General features: G+C 46.5%; 1 protein-coding gene across 8 annotated transcripts in view; it reads left to right on the top strand.

Moving 5' to 3' along the window:
- Positions 1-15,271, top strand: part of KCNE2 (potassium voltage-gated channel subfamily E regulatory subunit 2) — a 170,630-nt gene extending 155,359 nt beyond the window's left edge. For 7 of the 8 annotated variants that reach the window (XM_047876520.1, XM_047876525.1, XM_047876526.1 and 4 more), the window contains one exon: positions 14,572-15,271. In XM_047876520.1, coding sequence (XP_047732476.1) covers positions 14,572-14,955 — 384 coding nt within the window. In that variant the 3' untranslated portion in view covers positions 14,956-15,271. Of the gene's footprint in view, positions 1-7,080; positions 7,165-14,571 lie in introns of those variants that run through there. The other variant, XM_047876527.1, reaches the window with a different exon arrangement.
- The last annotated feature ends 2,194 nt before the right edge of the window (positions 15,272-17,465 follow it).

Here is a 17,465-nt window from a genome sequence, read left to right on the forward strand (position 1 = left end):
GGGAACATTTGAGAAACTCCTCAGTCAAACTGAGTCACTGCTCCAGAACCATTGTCATCTCCTTGAGAATCTGAAGCTGGGCACAGAGAAATCAGTTGCTCTGTATGCAGCTGCACAAAAGTACCGGTGGTTTCTCAGCACAGCCAGCCCCAACTTTTCACAAAACCCTTATGTTCGTGCTAAAACCATCAAAGGAAGTTTCCTGTTTTATGTCCCATTTGGGAACTTCAAGGATCGTGAATGCTTTTGAAATGATGCAAAGTTTCTATTCCAGGTAGCTTTCTGATGGGAAGCATAATCTTGGTACCTTGCAAATCGATGGGGTTGTTTGTTTCATCAGCGCCGGAATCTAGAATTGCCGTCTTTCCCGGGAGTTTGGGAAACGTTGAGAGCTTCTGTTCAGCCAGACTCAGAAAAAAGCAATACAGACCAAGTGCTTGCTGTCGTGGAGCTCAAGTTCTATTAGCGACAAGAAAAGTAAACAGCCAGCAACAAAACAGGGTGGCTTCAGAATTCAAAGATGCCATGAACAAAGGATGCAGGCTGTGCACAGACTCCATGCCCACTCTGAGTGGTGTCCTCCTTTTCTGTACTGCCCGACCTATGCTACAGTATGTGGGAGCCTTGCACAACTCAGACAATAAGTAATGCTACGTGGAAAATAAAACAGGGTGAGTGGTGACTAGGGTGGGTGTCAGTATTACAGATTGGGACGGCAGGAGAAAACCTGTCTGAGAAGATGTCATTTGAAGTGAAGAGGTGAGCTGTGTTAAGATCTGCAGGAAGAACATTCCAGGCAGAGAGAACAGCCGATGCAAAGGTGCTATGGCAGGCTGAGTAATGCCCCCTCAAAGACATCTACACCCTAATCCCCGGAACCTGTGAATATGTTACCCTACGCGGTAAAGGGGACTCTGCAGTTGTCATTGACTTGGTGGTCCTGAGATGAGAAAATTATCCTGGATTGCCCGGGTAGGCCGAATACGATAACGAAGTCCTTAGAAGAGGAAGGCAGGAGGGTCAATCAGAGGGAAGAAGATGTGATGGTGGAAGCAGAGGTTGGCATGATATGAGGAAGGGCCACCACCCCTGCCACGGAATTAGGTCAGCCTCTAGAGGAAACGAGTTCTCCCTTCAGAGTCTCCAGAAGGAAGCACTCTACCTTCACTTTGGACTTCTGACTTCCAGAGCTTTAAGATAATAAACTTGTGTTGTTTTAAGTCACTAAGTTTGTGGTAATTGACTATACCCATAGTGTGAAACTAATACAGATGCTATAGCAGAAATAAGAAGAAGAGGGAAGCCAGGATCAAACAGCGAGAGGAAGAAGAGGTCAGAGAGGGGACCAGGCATTCTGGACTTTATTCTGAAGATGATGGGAAACCAGTAGGAAGGTTTATACAGAGAACAGCATGTTCTGATTCATGTTTCTAAAAGATCACCCTGCTCACTCCTGGGGAAGTGGATGAATGGGGACAATGAGTGGAAAGCTGAAGACAGTGGCCAAGACATGACACTGTTCAGCCTTGAGCCACGGCTGACTTGGGATGTGTTTTGAGGTGTCAAATTAAAACACAAAACCACTAGAGAAGAAACAAACAAAGCTGAGTTTTTGCTTTCCCGGCGTAGGAAACAAGTTTAAAGAACTTGTCTGTGCAGAAATGGGAAGACGTAGGCTCAGGGCAACAGGGAGAAAGTACAACCAAAAAGGGCAAGATGCTGAGAACAGGTGTCTGGTTGGCTTAGGAAATGGATGGTGATTCTGCTTTGCATTTGGCCCTTATGCCAGTTAACAGCACAAAAGTCCCAGCATGTTTTCTCAAAGAGGTCGGGATGGGTTGCTAAGGTTCTGGTGGGTTCAGTGTCACTGAGTAGGCAAATTCATACATCCAGGCTCAAGAGCGTTCTTTGATGGGAGGCAGTCAACAGTATTTGCTAATGGATTGGATGTGGGAGTGTTGGTTGACAATTCTCCTTGGAGCTTCTCTGGTATAACCTGAAACCAATCCCTCTACTCAGAGGGCAAGGAGAGAACAAAGAAAGAGGTGGCTCCAGGTTGGTAGGTGCCAGTTTTAAAGTTCCAGAGGGAACATATGAGCCTTCCTTAGGTGTCATCAAGGTGAGTAGATCGCTGCACCTACTTGCCAGATCTTAAAAGTTTATAAAGAGGCCTTAATTGGGTCTAGACACATGTACTGTGCAGGTGTTCTCAACACCCCATCACTATCTCAAGGCCATGTCTTTGGAGCAGCCCCTGGGAACAGGAAAGGAGAGCAGAACCCACATTCCAAGGACAGGGTGGGGAACAAGGAGCCCCCAAGTGCCCCAGTCCAGCTCACCGGTCAGTTGGTGGTCATACCTTTTCCATGACCTTTCCCAACAGGGCGGTGAGGAGAAGAAAGGAATCAACACCAATTCTTAGCATTTGGGCTTAAGAAACTGATGGACCATTGGGAGGAGCAGACTTGGTGAAAGAATTACAAGTTCTGTTTGGACCTTGAGGTTGAGATTCCCATTAGACATCCATGTGGAAATGTCAAGCAAGCATTTGGATATTTGAGTCTGAAGTTCAGAGGAGTGGACTGGTCAGGGGACATAAATTTACAAGCGAACTACACAAACATGGAAGTTTAAGAAATCAACTTTATTGTGGTATAGCTTACACAAAATTATATGGACATTTTAAAAAATGTTTATGTGTTTATTTTGAGAGCAAGAGAGAGTGTGAGTCGGGGAGGGGCAGAGAGAGGCAAAAAGAGGGCTCAGCACGGAGCCCAACACGCGACTTGAACTTGCGAGCCTTGAGATCATGACCTGAGCCATGATCAAGAGTCAGATGTTTAACTCACTGAACCACCCAGGGGCTTCTACATGTACCCATTTTAAGGGTACAGTTCAATGAATTTTGGCAAATGTGTATACCCTGTAACTACCACCAAAATCAACATATTGAACAATCCAGTTACCCCATAAAGCTCTCTCTATATCTTTTGCAGTCAGTCTTCCTCTTACCTGGCCCCAGGAAACAACTGATCTGCTTTCTATGACTATAGATTACTTTTTCCCTTTCTAGAATTTCTAGAAACGGAATCATACAGTACAGCTTTTTTTGTGTCTGACTTCCTTTGTTCAGGTAACGTTTTCGAGATTTATCCATGTTGTTGCATGCATCACTGGTTTGTTCCTTTTTATTGTTGAACAATTTTCTGTTGTATAGATATGCCACAATTTGTTTACCTATTTATCTATTGAGGGATATCTGGGTTATTCCCAGTTTTTAGCTATTATGAGTAAAGCTGCTATGAACAGTCACTTGTCTTTGTGTGGACATACCTTTTTTCATTTATCTTGGATAAATACATAGAAATGGGATTGTTAAACCCATGTGGTAACTTCCTAAGAAAGTGGCAAACTATTTCCAAGTGGTTGGACCATTTTATGTACCCACCAGCAATGTATGAAAGTTCCAGTTACTCCACATTCTCATCAACACTTGGTGTTGTCGGTTCTTTAAAAAGGACTCTAGCCGTTCTAAATTAACAACACAGGAAACAACAGATGTTGGTGAAGATGCAGAGAAAGGGGAATATTTTTACACTATTGGTGGGAATGCAAACTGGTTCAGCCACTCTGGAAAGCAGTATGCAGTTTCCTCAAAAAGTTAAAAACAGAACTACCCTATAACCCAGCAATTGCACTACCCAAAGGATACAAAAATACAGATTCAAAGGGGAACATGCACCCCAGTGTTTATAGCAGCATTGTCAACAATAACCAAACTATGGAAAGAGCCCAAATGTCTGTCAACTGATGAATGGATAAAGCTGTGTTTTATATACGGAATGGAATATTACTCAGTCGTCAAAAAGAACGAAATCTTGCCATTTGCAATCACATGGATGGAACTTAGTATCATGCTAAGGGAAATAGGTCAGTCAGAGAAAGACAAACACCATATGATTTCACTCACGTGTGGAATTTAAGAAAAAAAAAAACAGATGAACATATAGGAAGAACAAGAGAGAGGGAAGCAAACCATTAAAGACTCTTAACTCCAGAGAACAAACTGAGGGTTGCTGGGGGGGGGGGAAGGGGGTGGAGGATGGGTTAAATGAGTGATGGGTCTTAAGGAAGGCACTTGTTATGATGATCACTGGGTGTTTGTATGCAAGTGATGAATCACTGAATTCTACTTCTGAAACCAACATTTCACTACATGTTAACTAACTAGAATCTAAATAAAAAATTGAAACAAAAAAAGGGACGCTAGCCATTCTAGTAGGTGTGTAGAGGCATCTCACTGTGGTTGTAAATTAATTTCCCTAATGAGTAATGATGTTGAGCCATTGAGGGGTATAGAAAGAGACTCAAAGATAGCAAAAATGAAAACAATGAAATCATAATTTATTCCTTGAAAACCAAAACTTGTATAGGAGAGAGTCAATTATAGCTCATTACTTGGGTCCTCAGAGAACAATATTTCTGTTACCACAGAAGTGCAGAATCTGAAGTTGGATTTACCCCTAAATTATGGTGTACTGGGAGGGTGTGGAAAAGGGGAAAGGATATAGACTTAGACTTACCTACCATAACAGGAGGTCAGTAGATAAAGCCTGTGCAGGATATCTCCTAGCAGGATTGCCTTGAGGCAGACAGGCACTAACTGATTTGAAATTCTCCAAAGACAATTACCCAACTTTCTGCATTCCCCATTACTTGTCTTTAGCAGTTGTGTTCCACTTAAGGAAGCCTTTTGGTTTGTATCATAGTGGTGCCCTAAAAACAGTACTAGTAGCTTGGAAAGCAGGCTCAATTCTGAACCAAGTCTTCCATCGTTCTTACCTTTTGAAGGAGTTTGGGGTTTGTTAGTGCTGGATGTGCAACTGAATGCCATCCAATTTTAAATCCAAAGGCAACCTCAACTCCCTGGGCTTTAAAAAACATATGCCATATGTAGGCAGAGGAGCTCTGTAAAGGTGTGGGTTGCAATTTGACTCTCAAAGAGAACATTTGCTTTTATGTACCTTGCTTTCTGGCAGATACCGTTTTACTCTCCTGTTGGGGACAATACAGAGTGAATTTATTAAGAGTCTTTTGCAGAAGCCAAGGTGGCTGAAGCCTGTCAGGGGGAGGCATGAAACATCTCTTCCTATTTTCTTCTTCAGCCTACAGCTGATACTTGGGTCATATTTACACTCCACTTCTGCATCTATTTTGTCAGGACCACATCTCATTCCAGTTGTGTGGATTGTGTACCAGGCCCTGAGTAAGAGCTATCTGAAAATAAACCACTAAGGAGCTGCTCTTCACATAGTGCTAGAATGTTCTTTTCCTTGGTGAGGCGCAGTTAAGCTCTGCTTCTCACTGCCATGTCCTCTTGCTTATTTCTCTTAAAACTAACAGTAAAAGCTAATACATTAAACATTTCCTATCTTACTATGTATCAGGTTCTGTCCTTGGCGCTTTACACTCATGATCTCATTTAATTTCTATGACAACCCAGTGAGGCAGGAACTTTTATTCTCTCCATTTGACAGATGAAGAATCCAGAGATCAGGAACGCTAAGTAATTTTCTCACTTGGTTTCTCAGCCTCCAAAGCCAAGCTCTCAGCCTCTATGATGTCTTGCCTTCCGGTTCTGCCTCAAATTATGGAAGTGTAGACTTGCACGCTGTTTTGATTCCCCTCGCCTTTGCACTAGGAGAGTTCAAGACACAAGTGGCCAAGGCTGGTTTAGGAGTGAGCGAGAGATTGGTCTCTGTTCCTTGTTGCCACCAGCAGGTGGCACAGTTGCCCTGGTGGAATTTCCCGGGGAGCCATTTGAAAGGCGTCCGTTTCTATGGAGACACTTTCAGCCCAAAAGAACCATCAAACCATTTTTTTCTAGTTGAGGTTGCCTAATCGTGTTCGTTGAAGACAGTCTAGGTAGACAAACGGTGTTGTGAGAAGCTGGTGAACAGTAACAGAGATCTTTATATTTCTTTAGATCACACCTACTATGTTAACTACTACAATTTGTGGATAATTCTATATCCTAGCCATCTTCCTCTTGCCACCCAGTGCCTTTCAAGCCACATTGCTCAGAGCACCGTTTGATGAGAAGATTCAGTTGTAAAACAAAGCTAATCTTACTTCGCACAGCCATGTGACAGAGTAATGGGCAACCTCATGACCTTCAAGTGATTTCAGCGGTGTATCACTACCACATCCGCCATTCAGGGTTAGATTCTAATCCTGGCTCTGCTTCTATGTCATCCTGAGATGACCTTGACCTCTCTGTGCCTGGATTCCTTAGCTGTAAATCTCAGAGTACCATTACAGTGGGTTGTGACAATGATTGCATGAGACTCCTACAATTAAAGCATTTGAGAAGGGCCTGGCACATGGTAACTCTCAGAAGGTGTTAGCTCTTGCCAAGCCCCACTCTGTCCAATTTCAAGGATAAAGAAGGATCTTTTGATAAGTAGAGAGTGTTTAGTTCTTTTGAAGTCTTTACATACTTTACTGGACTTGCTTCTGTGTCCTTGGTATTATACCTTTATTGTGGCCAGCTTCCAATCTACAAGATAACGATGTTGCTCTAAAGTCACTTGAAAACTGTCTCCAGGAGGGGTATTTAAACAAAATGAGGTTCATGAGGAGGTGGTCAGGATAGGGGCGCTTGTCTGGAAGCATACTGGCCTTCCGCTCCAACCATACCCACCCAAAGCTCGCCATGTTCGTGTCACCTCTCTGGGATGCTCTCCCTGGGCACAAGTCCCGTGGGGAACAGTGCGGTCCACGAAGCCTTTTCCTGAGGACGGTGGCTCACTGTGCCCAGGCAGTGTCCTGGGTGGAGCTGTCATCCAGCGGCCCGAGGGAGAGACCTGTACTGCCCCTACCCAATGGCAGATTCCAAGCAGGCACACCCCATCAGGCACCAAGGTCACTTCCCAACTGCCGGTCGGTATTTAACTTTCCACATGAGATTAGATTAAACATTTGGGTTCATAAACGCCTAGATTGCAGATTGCAGCTAACAAAGGCTTGGTCAGCCGCGAGCTGAAAGTGCCGGGCAGGCTGAGATTTGTGCATGGTCCCCGAGAACTTGCCAACACCAGCCAGGAAGTCCAGAGCCGCCTGGCTTTGTAGTAGGGGGTTTCCTACCGCTCAAGCACTGCCTAGGTAAGCTTCTATTGCAAATTCTTTATTGTTTCCGAAATTAAATAACAAAGCAATCTATTTCTTTTTTCAAGAAATTTATAAAAGGAGCTATTTGCCTGTTATAAGATGGCCTTTCCTTCCTTCTTTGTTCTCTGTCTCTCTGTTCTTCTCTTCCTTCTTCCTCTCCTCCTCCTCCTTCTTCTTTTTCTCACCCTCCTCCTCACTCTTCTTCTCCTTGGTATTGTTTTCCTTCCTCATGTCTTCATAATTGGAGGAGAACTTTGAAAGCGTTTTTATGGAATGTTCACGGTAAATGCAAGTAATCATATCTTTTTCTATTCTTGGTATAAAAGTGAAAGACTTGCCTGCCTTTCCAGGCCCCCGTGATGCTAATGAGCCACCATCTTTTAAGAAAAGATGAACTTTTAAGAGAAGAGAACTTCAGGTTTGGGGATCAAAGGGGTGTTACTTTCCTCACAGTGTCCAGACTGTCCTTGTTGTGAATTACACACCCCTCTGACAAGCGCAGCTGGCGTTAGGGGGTCCTTATGTGTCCTGAAGATAGGGCACAACTAATTGGTGTGTGTGAGCAGAAACCACGGTCTTAGTCTCATTTCTTGTACCCAGCTGAGCTGCCCAGTCAGAGCTGATTGAAATGGGGCGTTGTTGGAATGTGCGACCTCTGCTAGGGCACAGTGGGTCCTGGGCGCTAGCTAGCCTGCGTGATTTGGGTTTCGAGTGCCAGCACAGTGGTCGACATGCAAGCCCTGTGACCCTGGACAGATGATCTAAGCTCCGTGGGCTATCGTTACTGCACCTGCCAAATGAGCAGGCCAGCCTAAATAATCTCTAGGGGCCCATCCTGGCTTTTGAGCAAGGACTACTTATTGAAAATGGCCAAAAATATAGGTCCGCATATGTTAGGTTGAACCACATGAAATCGCCAATATTGACCGGATTTCACCAATAGAAATGGCACTTTCATATGATCGAACAGAACATAAATAACAGTCCTCTCATTGCTAAATACCTATTATAGTATTCTACTTAGAGGAGGGGTAATATGTATACCAAATACGCTCAATGTCTATCAGTTAGGTAGTTGTTCTGGGTATCATAAGTTTAAACCTATTTGAACGTTCTAGCTCCATGTCCATCAAGAAAATTGCTTTCACCTACTGATTGGCTTTCCCCTCGGTTAGGGAAGAGACAATGGATTGTTCAGCCATGTCTCTGCAACAGTGTTCAAAATGCGCATCCCCCTTGGACCCAATTTTGTCAGCCTGGCTGGGGACCAGGTACTTTATCTATCTGGGCCCTTTTCACTCTAAGATTAAGTCTTATCAAGAAGCACCTCCTGATGTGTTCTCTGCCACAAGCCTTTGTCCATGTCAGCAGACTGAACAAATAATCAGTAGTATTGGCTCCAGCAGGCTGGAGAACGCTGCCGTGCTCACGCCTCAAACCCAAACAGCTCCAGTGGAACCCAGCACTGACATCCCTCAGCTCAAAGATATTTTGCTGCAGAGGTACTTGGTTGGGCTTTAGGGAGTTCCCGGAGATCGAATGTAGAGTATGTGCACATGTATACTTTTGGGGAGAAGAATAAAGTCAAATCCCTTCCTTTCCTGGAAGTAAGTTGAGAATCACCCTTTCTAGCAGTTTCTAGTGGGAATCCACAGTACACTAGAGAGGAGCATTCATTCATTCACCAAACATTTAGTAAAGATCTATGATGCACCAGCCACCATGTAGGGCCCTGGGATTCAAAGATGAACAGAATGGGGGCACCTGGGTGGCTCCGTCAGTTGGGCGTCCACCTCTTGGTTTCAGCTCAGGTCATGATCTCATGGGTTCGTGAGGTCGAGCCCCACGTCAACGTGAAGCCTGCTTGGGATTCTCTCTCTCCCTCTCTCTCTGCACCCTCTGCTCAAAATGAAGAAATAAACTTAAAAAAAAAGCAAAGGTGACTAAAATGACTGAGCCTTGCCCTTCAGCAGCTCAAGCTGTCATGTAATTATGATCCAAATCACTTAAGCATCCCTGCAAAATGGAGGTAATTATCTCAGTGTCATAGACAGTGCTCACATGCACGAGCACACAATAAATGGGTAATGGAAAACAAGCAGACGGACACGTGACAGTTTGCAGAAGCAGCACAGAAAGGGATCTCCAACTCAGAGATCTGGGGAAGAGCTTGCGGGTGAGGTGGCCACTGATGGGGTTTTCTCAACTACAAGAGCATACTGCCGTTTTTTTTTTTTTTTTTTTACATTTATTCATTTTGGAGAGACAGAGACAGAGCACAAGTGGGGGAGGGGCAGAGAGAGGGAGACACTGAATCCGAAGCAGGCTCCAGGCTCTGAGCTGTCAGCACAGAGCCTCACGCGGGGCCCGAACTCACAAACTGTGAGATCATGACCTGAGCCGAAGTCGGACGCTTAACTGACTGAGCCACCCAGGTGCCCCAGCATACCGCCATTTTTACAGGTGAGTCTGGAGATACTCAGCTCCTCCGTCTTAGAGAAATTGTATTTCTTTCTTCCTCTGCAGGGCGACTCAGGGATGATCGTTCAGAAGACCAAGGTTACTTCAGTGACCTCTCCCCTGTCCTTTGGGCTCCATTTCCCCTTCCCCTCAATACTTACTTAAAGTGCCCCATTCCCAGTTTACCTGTGGAATCTCGAGGCTTCCCTTGAGGCACCCTGTCCTGGATGGCTTTGCTAAGAAAGCACCAAAACATAGGTCTCCTGTGTCCCCATTCTCTCAGAGGCCTGAAAACACAGGGGACTAACTATTAAGCCCTCTTATGAGTCAGGGGCTGGTCTAGATTTTTCACAGGTGGTGCACCATAGCTCTGATGGAAACATTCGCAAAACGATATTGACAGTGAGCATGCCCTACCCTACCGCATTTCCCATTTAAGACCTCGGGGCGCCTGGGCGGCTCAGTCGGTTAAGCATCAGACTTCAGCTCAGGTCACGATCTCACAGTTTGTGGGTTCAAGCCCTGCGTGGGGCTGTGTGCCGACAGCTCAGAGCCTGGACCCTGCTTCAGATCCTCTGTCCCTGTCTCTCCTCCCCCCTCCCCCCCCACTCATGCTCTGTTTTGCTCTCTCTCTCAAAAATAGGTAAACATTAACAATTTTTTTTGAATATTTATTAAAAGAAAAAAACTAAGACCTTTATGTCCTCCACTCAGAGGCGTTCACTGGTGGAATTTCCAGGCACAGCAGCACAGTCCACAAAGGAGATAAACGGGAGGCAGGGTGGACGGAGGAGCTCAGAGCACTTGGGAACTTGAAATGCTACCACCTCTCTGGGGGAAACTCAGATACAAGGCAAGGCCTTGGGTGCTCAGAGCATACTAGAGTTCCTCCAAAAACAGGGCTGTCCAAAAAGCAAAAATAACTGGAATAATTCCAATCTTAATTTTTTTTCTTAATGTTTATTTATTTATTTTTGAGAGAGAGAGAGAGAGCGCACACAAGTGGGGGAGAGACAGAGAGAGAGAGGGAGGGAGGCACAGAACCTGAAGTAGGCTCCAGGTTCCGAGCCATCAGCACAGAGCCCAACGCGGGGCTCGAACCCGTGAAGTGTGAGATCGTGACCTCAGCCGACGTGAGGCACTCAACTGACTGAGCCACCCAGGCACCTCAGTAATAATTCCAATCTTGATAGCACCTTAGAAAGAACCCTGCAGGGGACTGACTTCTCTGCCTGGAAGAGGGTTCCCCTTCCCCTTGCTGGTTGTCTGCTGCCCTGGGTTTGCTCAGCACCCTCCCCGATACCCAATTGCCCCCATCATTCATCTCTGTGACTTCCACACCCCTCCACCAGCCCTTCACTTTGTACACGTAGCTCTTCTGGTTCTTCTTTACCTGTCTCTATCTTCTCTCCATTCTTCAATTTGGCTTTGCAAAAGAAAACTGAATTCTCTCTAGAAGGTGCAGTAGGGGGACTATATAAGCTGGAAAAATCACAGTTCTCTTTATTGGATGAAGATGCCGAGAAAAGTTGGCAGAGGGGCGCCTGGGGGCCTCAGTCGGTCCGACTTCGGCTCAGGTCATGAGCTCATGGCTCCGTGAGTTCGAACCCCGCATGGGGCTCTGTGCCGACAGCTCCGATTCCGGAGCCTGCTTCGGATTCTGTGTCTCCCTCTCTCTCTGCTGCTCCCCCCACCTCTCTCTCTCTCAAAATGAATACACATAAACCTCCCACCAGAGGAGCAGATCTTGTCTCTGTAAGGGTCAGGGGGCCTGTGGCGACATCTTGGGTAAGATTAAAACCAGCCTAGCTGCACTCTCTCACAGTGAGTTATCAGTTAATTCTCACTAAGCAAAATGTTGGGAAAGCATCAGACAAAGACCTGGAGCTCCACTCGGGCCCCTCCCTCAGGTAGGGAGGTCTGCAACATCTCACCTTATAAGAGGAAAGGAAAGACATGTTGAAGACAGTGGGCGTTGTTTCCGGAAGGGCCTTTGGCAAACCCACTGCTTGGGCTCTTACTGCCTGGGTGAACCTCTGGGTAGGTCCTGGCTAGTCACCAATTCACCTCCTGTCTACATTCCACCCAGTTCTGCTCCCCTCCCCTCCCCCCCGCATTCTCCATCCCCGAACCACGTTCAGCTCTCCGAGTCCCTTCTTACTGTGTCCATACCGCTCACTTGCCTTTGGGATTCTCGTGGCTGTTTGTCTGAAGGGCTCCTGCCACACCAAGCTTCCACAGGCAGAAACCTCACCCTCACCCTCTCTGCCCTTCCGACGCCCCGCCTGCGCCTGGCACATTAACTTATTCATTGAGCATCCACTGGGTGCCTTCGATGTGTCAGGCTCTGTGGTGACGTTCGCTACACTAAGGTAGGCAAAGGCGACTACGAGCCCTGTGTCACAGAGGTGGCAGTTGAGCAGGAAAGGCGACACCGTGAGCCAATGGTCACACACGAACACCAGCGGCACACGCACAGTCAGCACAGATGGTGAAGAAGGCTTTGGGAAAAAAATAAAAATAAAAAGATGCTATTGGAGAAAAGTGGTGGTGGTAGGGGGTGATTTAGAGCGGGGCCAGGGGGTTTTCTCAGAAGTGACAGTTAAGCTGGGGCCAAAAGGCTAAGGAGGTAGCAGAGGGAAGAGAAAGGAAAAGTTATTCCAGGTTGAGGGAAGAGAATGTGCAAATGGCCCGACGCGGGAGAACGTTTATTGACTTGGAGGTACGAACGACCGGTCACCATGAGGGTGGAGTGACTGGGGAGGTGGTTGGGGGCCAGCTCAGGCCAAGCCAGGTAAACCCCACTAGGGAACTGGGGTTTTATGTCAAGTGGGACAGGAAGGTATTGAGTCATATTAAAAGCAAGGGGATATGATCTCGTTTTTTCTTTCTTTAAAATGTTTGTTTCTTCATTATTTATTTATTTATTTAGAGAAGGAGAGGCAGAGAGAGAGAGGTAGAGAGAGAATCCCAAGCAGGCCCCACGCTGTCAGCGCAAGAGCCCGACAGGGGCTTGAACCCATGAACCATGAGATCACGGCCTAAGCAGAAATCAAGAGCTGGACGCTTAACCGACTGAGCACCCCCCCCCCCCAGGTGCTCCTGATCCCACTTCCTTCTTAAAAAGAGCATCGTGGCTTCGGTGCAGGGCAGGGAGGGACAGATATGCCCCAGGACACTGTTCGGGGGGGGGGGGGGGGTTGCACCGCATGGTGTCATCCGGGTGAGAGGTGTTGGTGGCTGGACAGCGCCAGTGAGGATGCAGAGGAGAGCCGGACTTGGGGCATACGAATGATCTCTCAGGTCATCGCGTTGTGTCACTTACCTAAGACGTTTCTTTCAAACGTGGACGGACACGCTCAGCCCTGGGGCATACTTGGAAAAAGCCCACAGCAGAGACAAAGGGGTGGAGCAGACTGCAAGGTCAATGCCCCTTGCAATCCTCTGCCCCATAATTCTCTGCACACACGGATCAGACATGAGTCCTTGCTTCATTCAGCTGATGTCTGTTGAACGCCTGTTATGAACGACGCATTACGCTAGGCATCGTGAGGCGACTGGTCTTTTTAAACATTCTTTTTTTTTTTTTAACGTTTATTTATTTTTGAGAGAAAGAGAGACAGAGCATGAACGGGGGAGGGTCAGAGACAGAGGGAGACACAGAATTTGAAACAGGCTCCAGGCTCTGAGCGGTCAGCACAGAGCCCGACGCGGGGCTCGAACTCACAGACTGTGAGATCATGAACTGAGCCGAAGTCGGACGCTTAACCGACTGAGCCACCCAGGTGCCCCGCGACTGGTCTTTTTAAAAACAAAGTAGGGTGAGGTGCTTGACGAGAATTTGGAACGTGAACAAAGTATAAAGCGTGGGGGGGGGGATGTTAAGTATACTACCCACTGTTAACATCACTGTTAACATTTTGATGTCGTCATTTCCAGTCTTTTTTCCATTTTCATTTGTATGTTTATACTTATTTACATATGTAAATTGGGGTACTATATACAGTTTTATGTCCTCCAGCCAGCTTTTTAAAAAGTGTTTATTTTGGGGCGCCTGGGTGGCTCAGTCGGTTAAGTGTCCGACTTCGGCTCAGGTCATGATCTCACGGTCCGTGAGTTCGAGCCCCGCGTCGGGCTCTGTGCTGACCGCTCAGAGCCTGGAGCCTGTTTCAGATTCTGTGTCTCCCTCTCTCTCTGATCCTCCCCTGTTCATGCTCTGTCTCTCTCTGTCTCAAAAATAAATAAACGCTAAAAAAAAAAAAAAATTTTTAAAAGTGTTTATTTTGAGAGAGAGAGAGAGAGAGAGAGAGAGAGATACAAAGCGAGCAGGGGAAAGGCAGACAGAGAGAATCTCAAACAGGTTCTACACCGCCAGCACGGAGCCCGACGCGGGGCTTGAACTCCTGAACCGTGAGATCATGACCTGAGCGGAAATTAAGAGTTAGACACTTAACCGACTGAGCCACCCAGGCGCCCTCCCATCAGACTTCTGTTGGAAGGTGTCACGCATGCAAAAAATAAACTGCATCTGCAAAGCTTAAAGAATAATTTTCAAAAAACATGCACTCAATCAATCACCAGCCAGGTAAAGAAGAAATTATATTACCTCCCCCTTTGTATTCACCCCTCCTTATCCCTTAAAGTAGGCAAATGCAGAAAGAATCAGTGTTCTTAACCTTGGCCATCTGTTTCATTATTTAAATTGCAGCAGGGGGGCGCCTGGGTGGCGCAGTCGGTTAAGCGTCCGACTTCAGCCAGGTCAGGATCTCGCGGTCGGGGAGTTCGAGCCCCGCGTCAGGCTCTGGGCTGATGGCTCAGAGCCTGGAGCCTGTTTCCGACTCTGTGTCTCCCTCTCTCTCTGCCCCTCCCCCGTTCATGCTCTGTCTCTCTCTGTCCCAAAAATAAATAAAAAATGTTGAAAAAAAATTTTTTTAATTGCAGCAGGAGGGAGACATGCCGGCCCTGTCCAATCTGACGCAGACGCTGGAAGATGTCTTCAGAAGGATTTTTGTTACTTATATGGACAACTGGCGCAGGAACACGACAGCTGAGCAAGAGGCCCTGCAAGCCAAGCTTGATGCTGAGAACTTCTACTATGTCATCTTGTACCTCATGGTGATGATCGGCATGTTCTCCTTCATCATTGTCGCCATCCTGGTGAGCACGGTGAAATCCAAGCGACGAGAGCACTCCAACGACCCCTACCACCAGTACATCGTGGAAGATTGGCAAGAGAAGTACAAGAGTCAAATTTTAAATCTAGAAGAATCAAAGAGCACCATCCACGAGAACCTCGGGGCAGCGGGGTTCAACATGGCTCCTTGATGAGGAGGAAAGGCGTCAAGCCAACAGCGGATACCTGGATGTGAAGAGACACCTGTGCCGTGGAGCAAATCCAAGTTGCCACTGCTGAGACGACACTAAGCTCCTTGCTCTCTGTTGAGAATTTTCACGGAGATGCTGTGGCAACTCAACTAAGACGACAATGGTAATCTCAGTGTGATTTAGACTTGCTCATCAGAGCCGTGTTTTATGCTGAAGATCCCTTTTACTTTCCGTGCACCATAAATGTCACTTTAGTCAATGTCAAATTTGACACATTTTGTCGAGTGAGTGGAAATAAAGTCAAATTTGAAGGACAGCGCCTGTGTGCTAGCGGCGAGGGCGCGGGGGAGGCGGGGGAGGCAGGTACCAACAAGTCACTGAACTGTCTTCCTCATGAAACAGTATTTTGTATGTGATGAATTCGCTCTATAAATAACCCAGATGTATTGCGCAGAGGCTGTGGTTCAAAAAGGTGTCACCTGCTCACTGGCTTGACATCAGAGCGTTTATTTATTCATTCATGAATGTCAAGTCTGAAGTGATGAAGGAACAGAATCACCAGGTGACTTTATGTATATTGTTTTCCCGGCATCTGGCTTACTGGGAAGTCTGTCAACAGAACAAACATTTCACGAGGGCAAATCGCCCACAACAGAGAAGTAGCATCTTTAAGAAGTGCCCAGTGCAACAGAAACATATTTTTAAATTAACATTTAAAGTTTTATGGAAAACTAACCCTTTAAAGTTCTTGTTATTATAGAAAAGGATAATTAAAAGTTGTAACAGCACTTTATAAATAGCATATTCTTTTCAGTCACTTGATTTTCTTCCATTTACAATGATTTTCATGTGTGTTTCAAGAGACTAACGGTACAGAAGGTATCTGAATTACTGATGTCTGTTGAAAAGCTAGACAGTTCACTCCATCTAGACATTGCATTAGAGATGCAATCCACACATTAGGTGACTTCATCTACTAATTAAGCCAAGCGATACTTAACACCTATCTATCTACTCAGGCCACTGGCGTAGACCCCAGGAGTGTAGAGATGATTGAGACTCCCAGAGCTGGAGTGACCCGCTCATTAGAGCGAGTCAGGTACGTAAACTTCATGATGACAACTTGACAGGTTATAAAGGAGGTCAACACAGAGTGGGCAGAGCTAGAGCAGGGACAGGATGGGGACCTAACTCGGGTTAAGGTGTATTCTCTCAGAGTAGCCGAGAGGAGGAAGTCAAAGCCAAGACGGGTGTATGGGGTTATTGCTTCGTACCTCCCAGCTTCCCTCTCTTCTTCCCTATCTCCCCATCTTCTCAGCCAAGGCACAGCAATTGTCAGTAGGGCCTCAAGTCTCAGGACTCTAGGGGCACCTGGGTGGCTCAGTCGGTTAAGCGTCCAGCTCTTGATTTTGGCTCAGGTCATGATGTCAAGGTTCGTGAGTTCAAGCCCCACGTTGGGCTTCCCACTGACAGTATGGAGCCTGCTTGGGATTCTCTGTCTCCCTCTCTCTGCCCCTCCCCTGCTCATGCACACTCACTCTCTCTCGTTCTCTCTCTTTCAAGGTAAAATAAATGAACATTAAAAAACAACAAATAGGGGCGCCTGGGGGGCTCAGTTGGTTAAGCGTCCCACGTCAGCTCAGGTCACGATCTCGTGGTTCGTGAGTTCGAGCCCCGCATTGGGCTCAGTGCTGACAGCTCAGAGCCTGGAACCTGCTTCAGATTCTGCGTCTCCCCGTCTCTCTGCCCCTCCTCTGCTCTCTCTCTCTCTCTCTCTTTCTCTCAAAAATAAACATTTAAAATAATGAATAAATAAATAAATAAATAAAATAGAGAGATGATAAGTAAATCAAATCTTAAAAAGCAAAAAGTCTCAGGGTTCCAAGACAAAATTCAAAAAAAGAATCCCTTCTTCAAGGCTTGTAGGATGTCTTCTGTTGCCTACAAGGATTATATCTCCAGAGGGAGGTGTCTACGAGATATTTGTTCCTTAGAAACAAATGTGCAATTATGCTAACATAAGCATTACAACGGTATCATGAAAATCCACTGATACTCCCATGTGACCAGAGTGGCCTCCTTCCTCAAATCATTAATCCAGAAACGCTATTGCACACAGAACGTTCATCCCGGTGTGCCCAGAGAAGCAGCCCCAGGCTACCAAATCCTGGCCTTGGGTCGGGATCCAGACAGAGACCCAAGGTTTCTACCAGGTGACAAAGACCATCTCCTTCACTAACCTCTGGTCAGTCTCTTCCGAGCCATCAAGCAGGTCTCGGCCTTGGCCTGTAAATACTGTAGAGACTTGGTACAAGTGATTTCGTCCCCCTCTTCACCCTAAGAGACTTGAACAAACACTAGCACAGCTTCTAACAGCTCAAGGCCTCACCCCTAAGAGGACCCCAGCTCCATTTAGAGTGTCTGCCTGAGAAAACTCAACAGGCTGCTGGGAAAATTCACTGCTGGTTCCAGCCCAAACCTGGAGATTGGCAGATCAGCTCCCTGAATCC

The sequence above is a fragment of the Prionailurus viverrinus genome, chromosome C2, assembly GCF_022837055.1.
Source record: "Prionailurus viverrinus isolate Anna chromosome C2, UM_Priviv_1.0, whole genome shotgun sequence".
NCBI classification, from domain to species: Eukaryota; Metazoa; Chordata; class Mammalia; order Carnivora; family Felidae; genus Prionailurus; species Prionailurus viverrinus.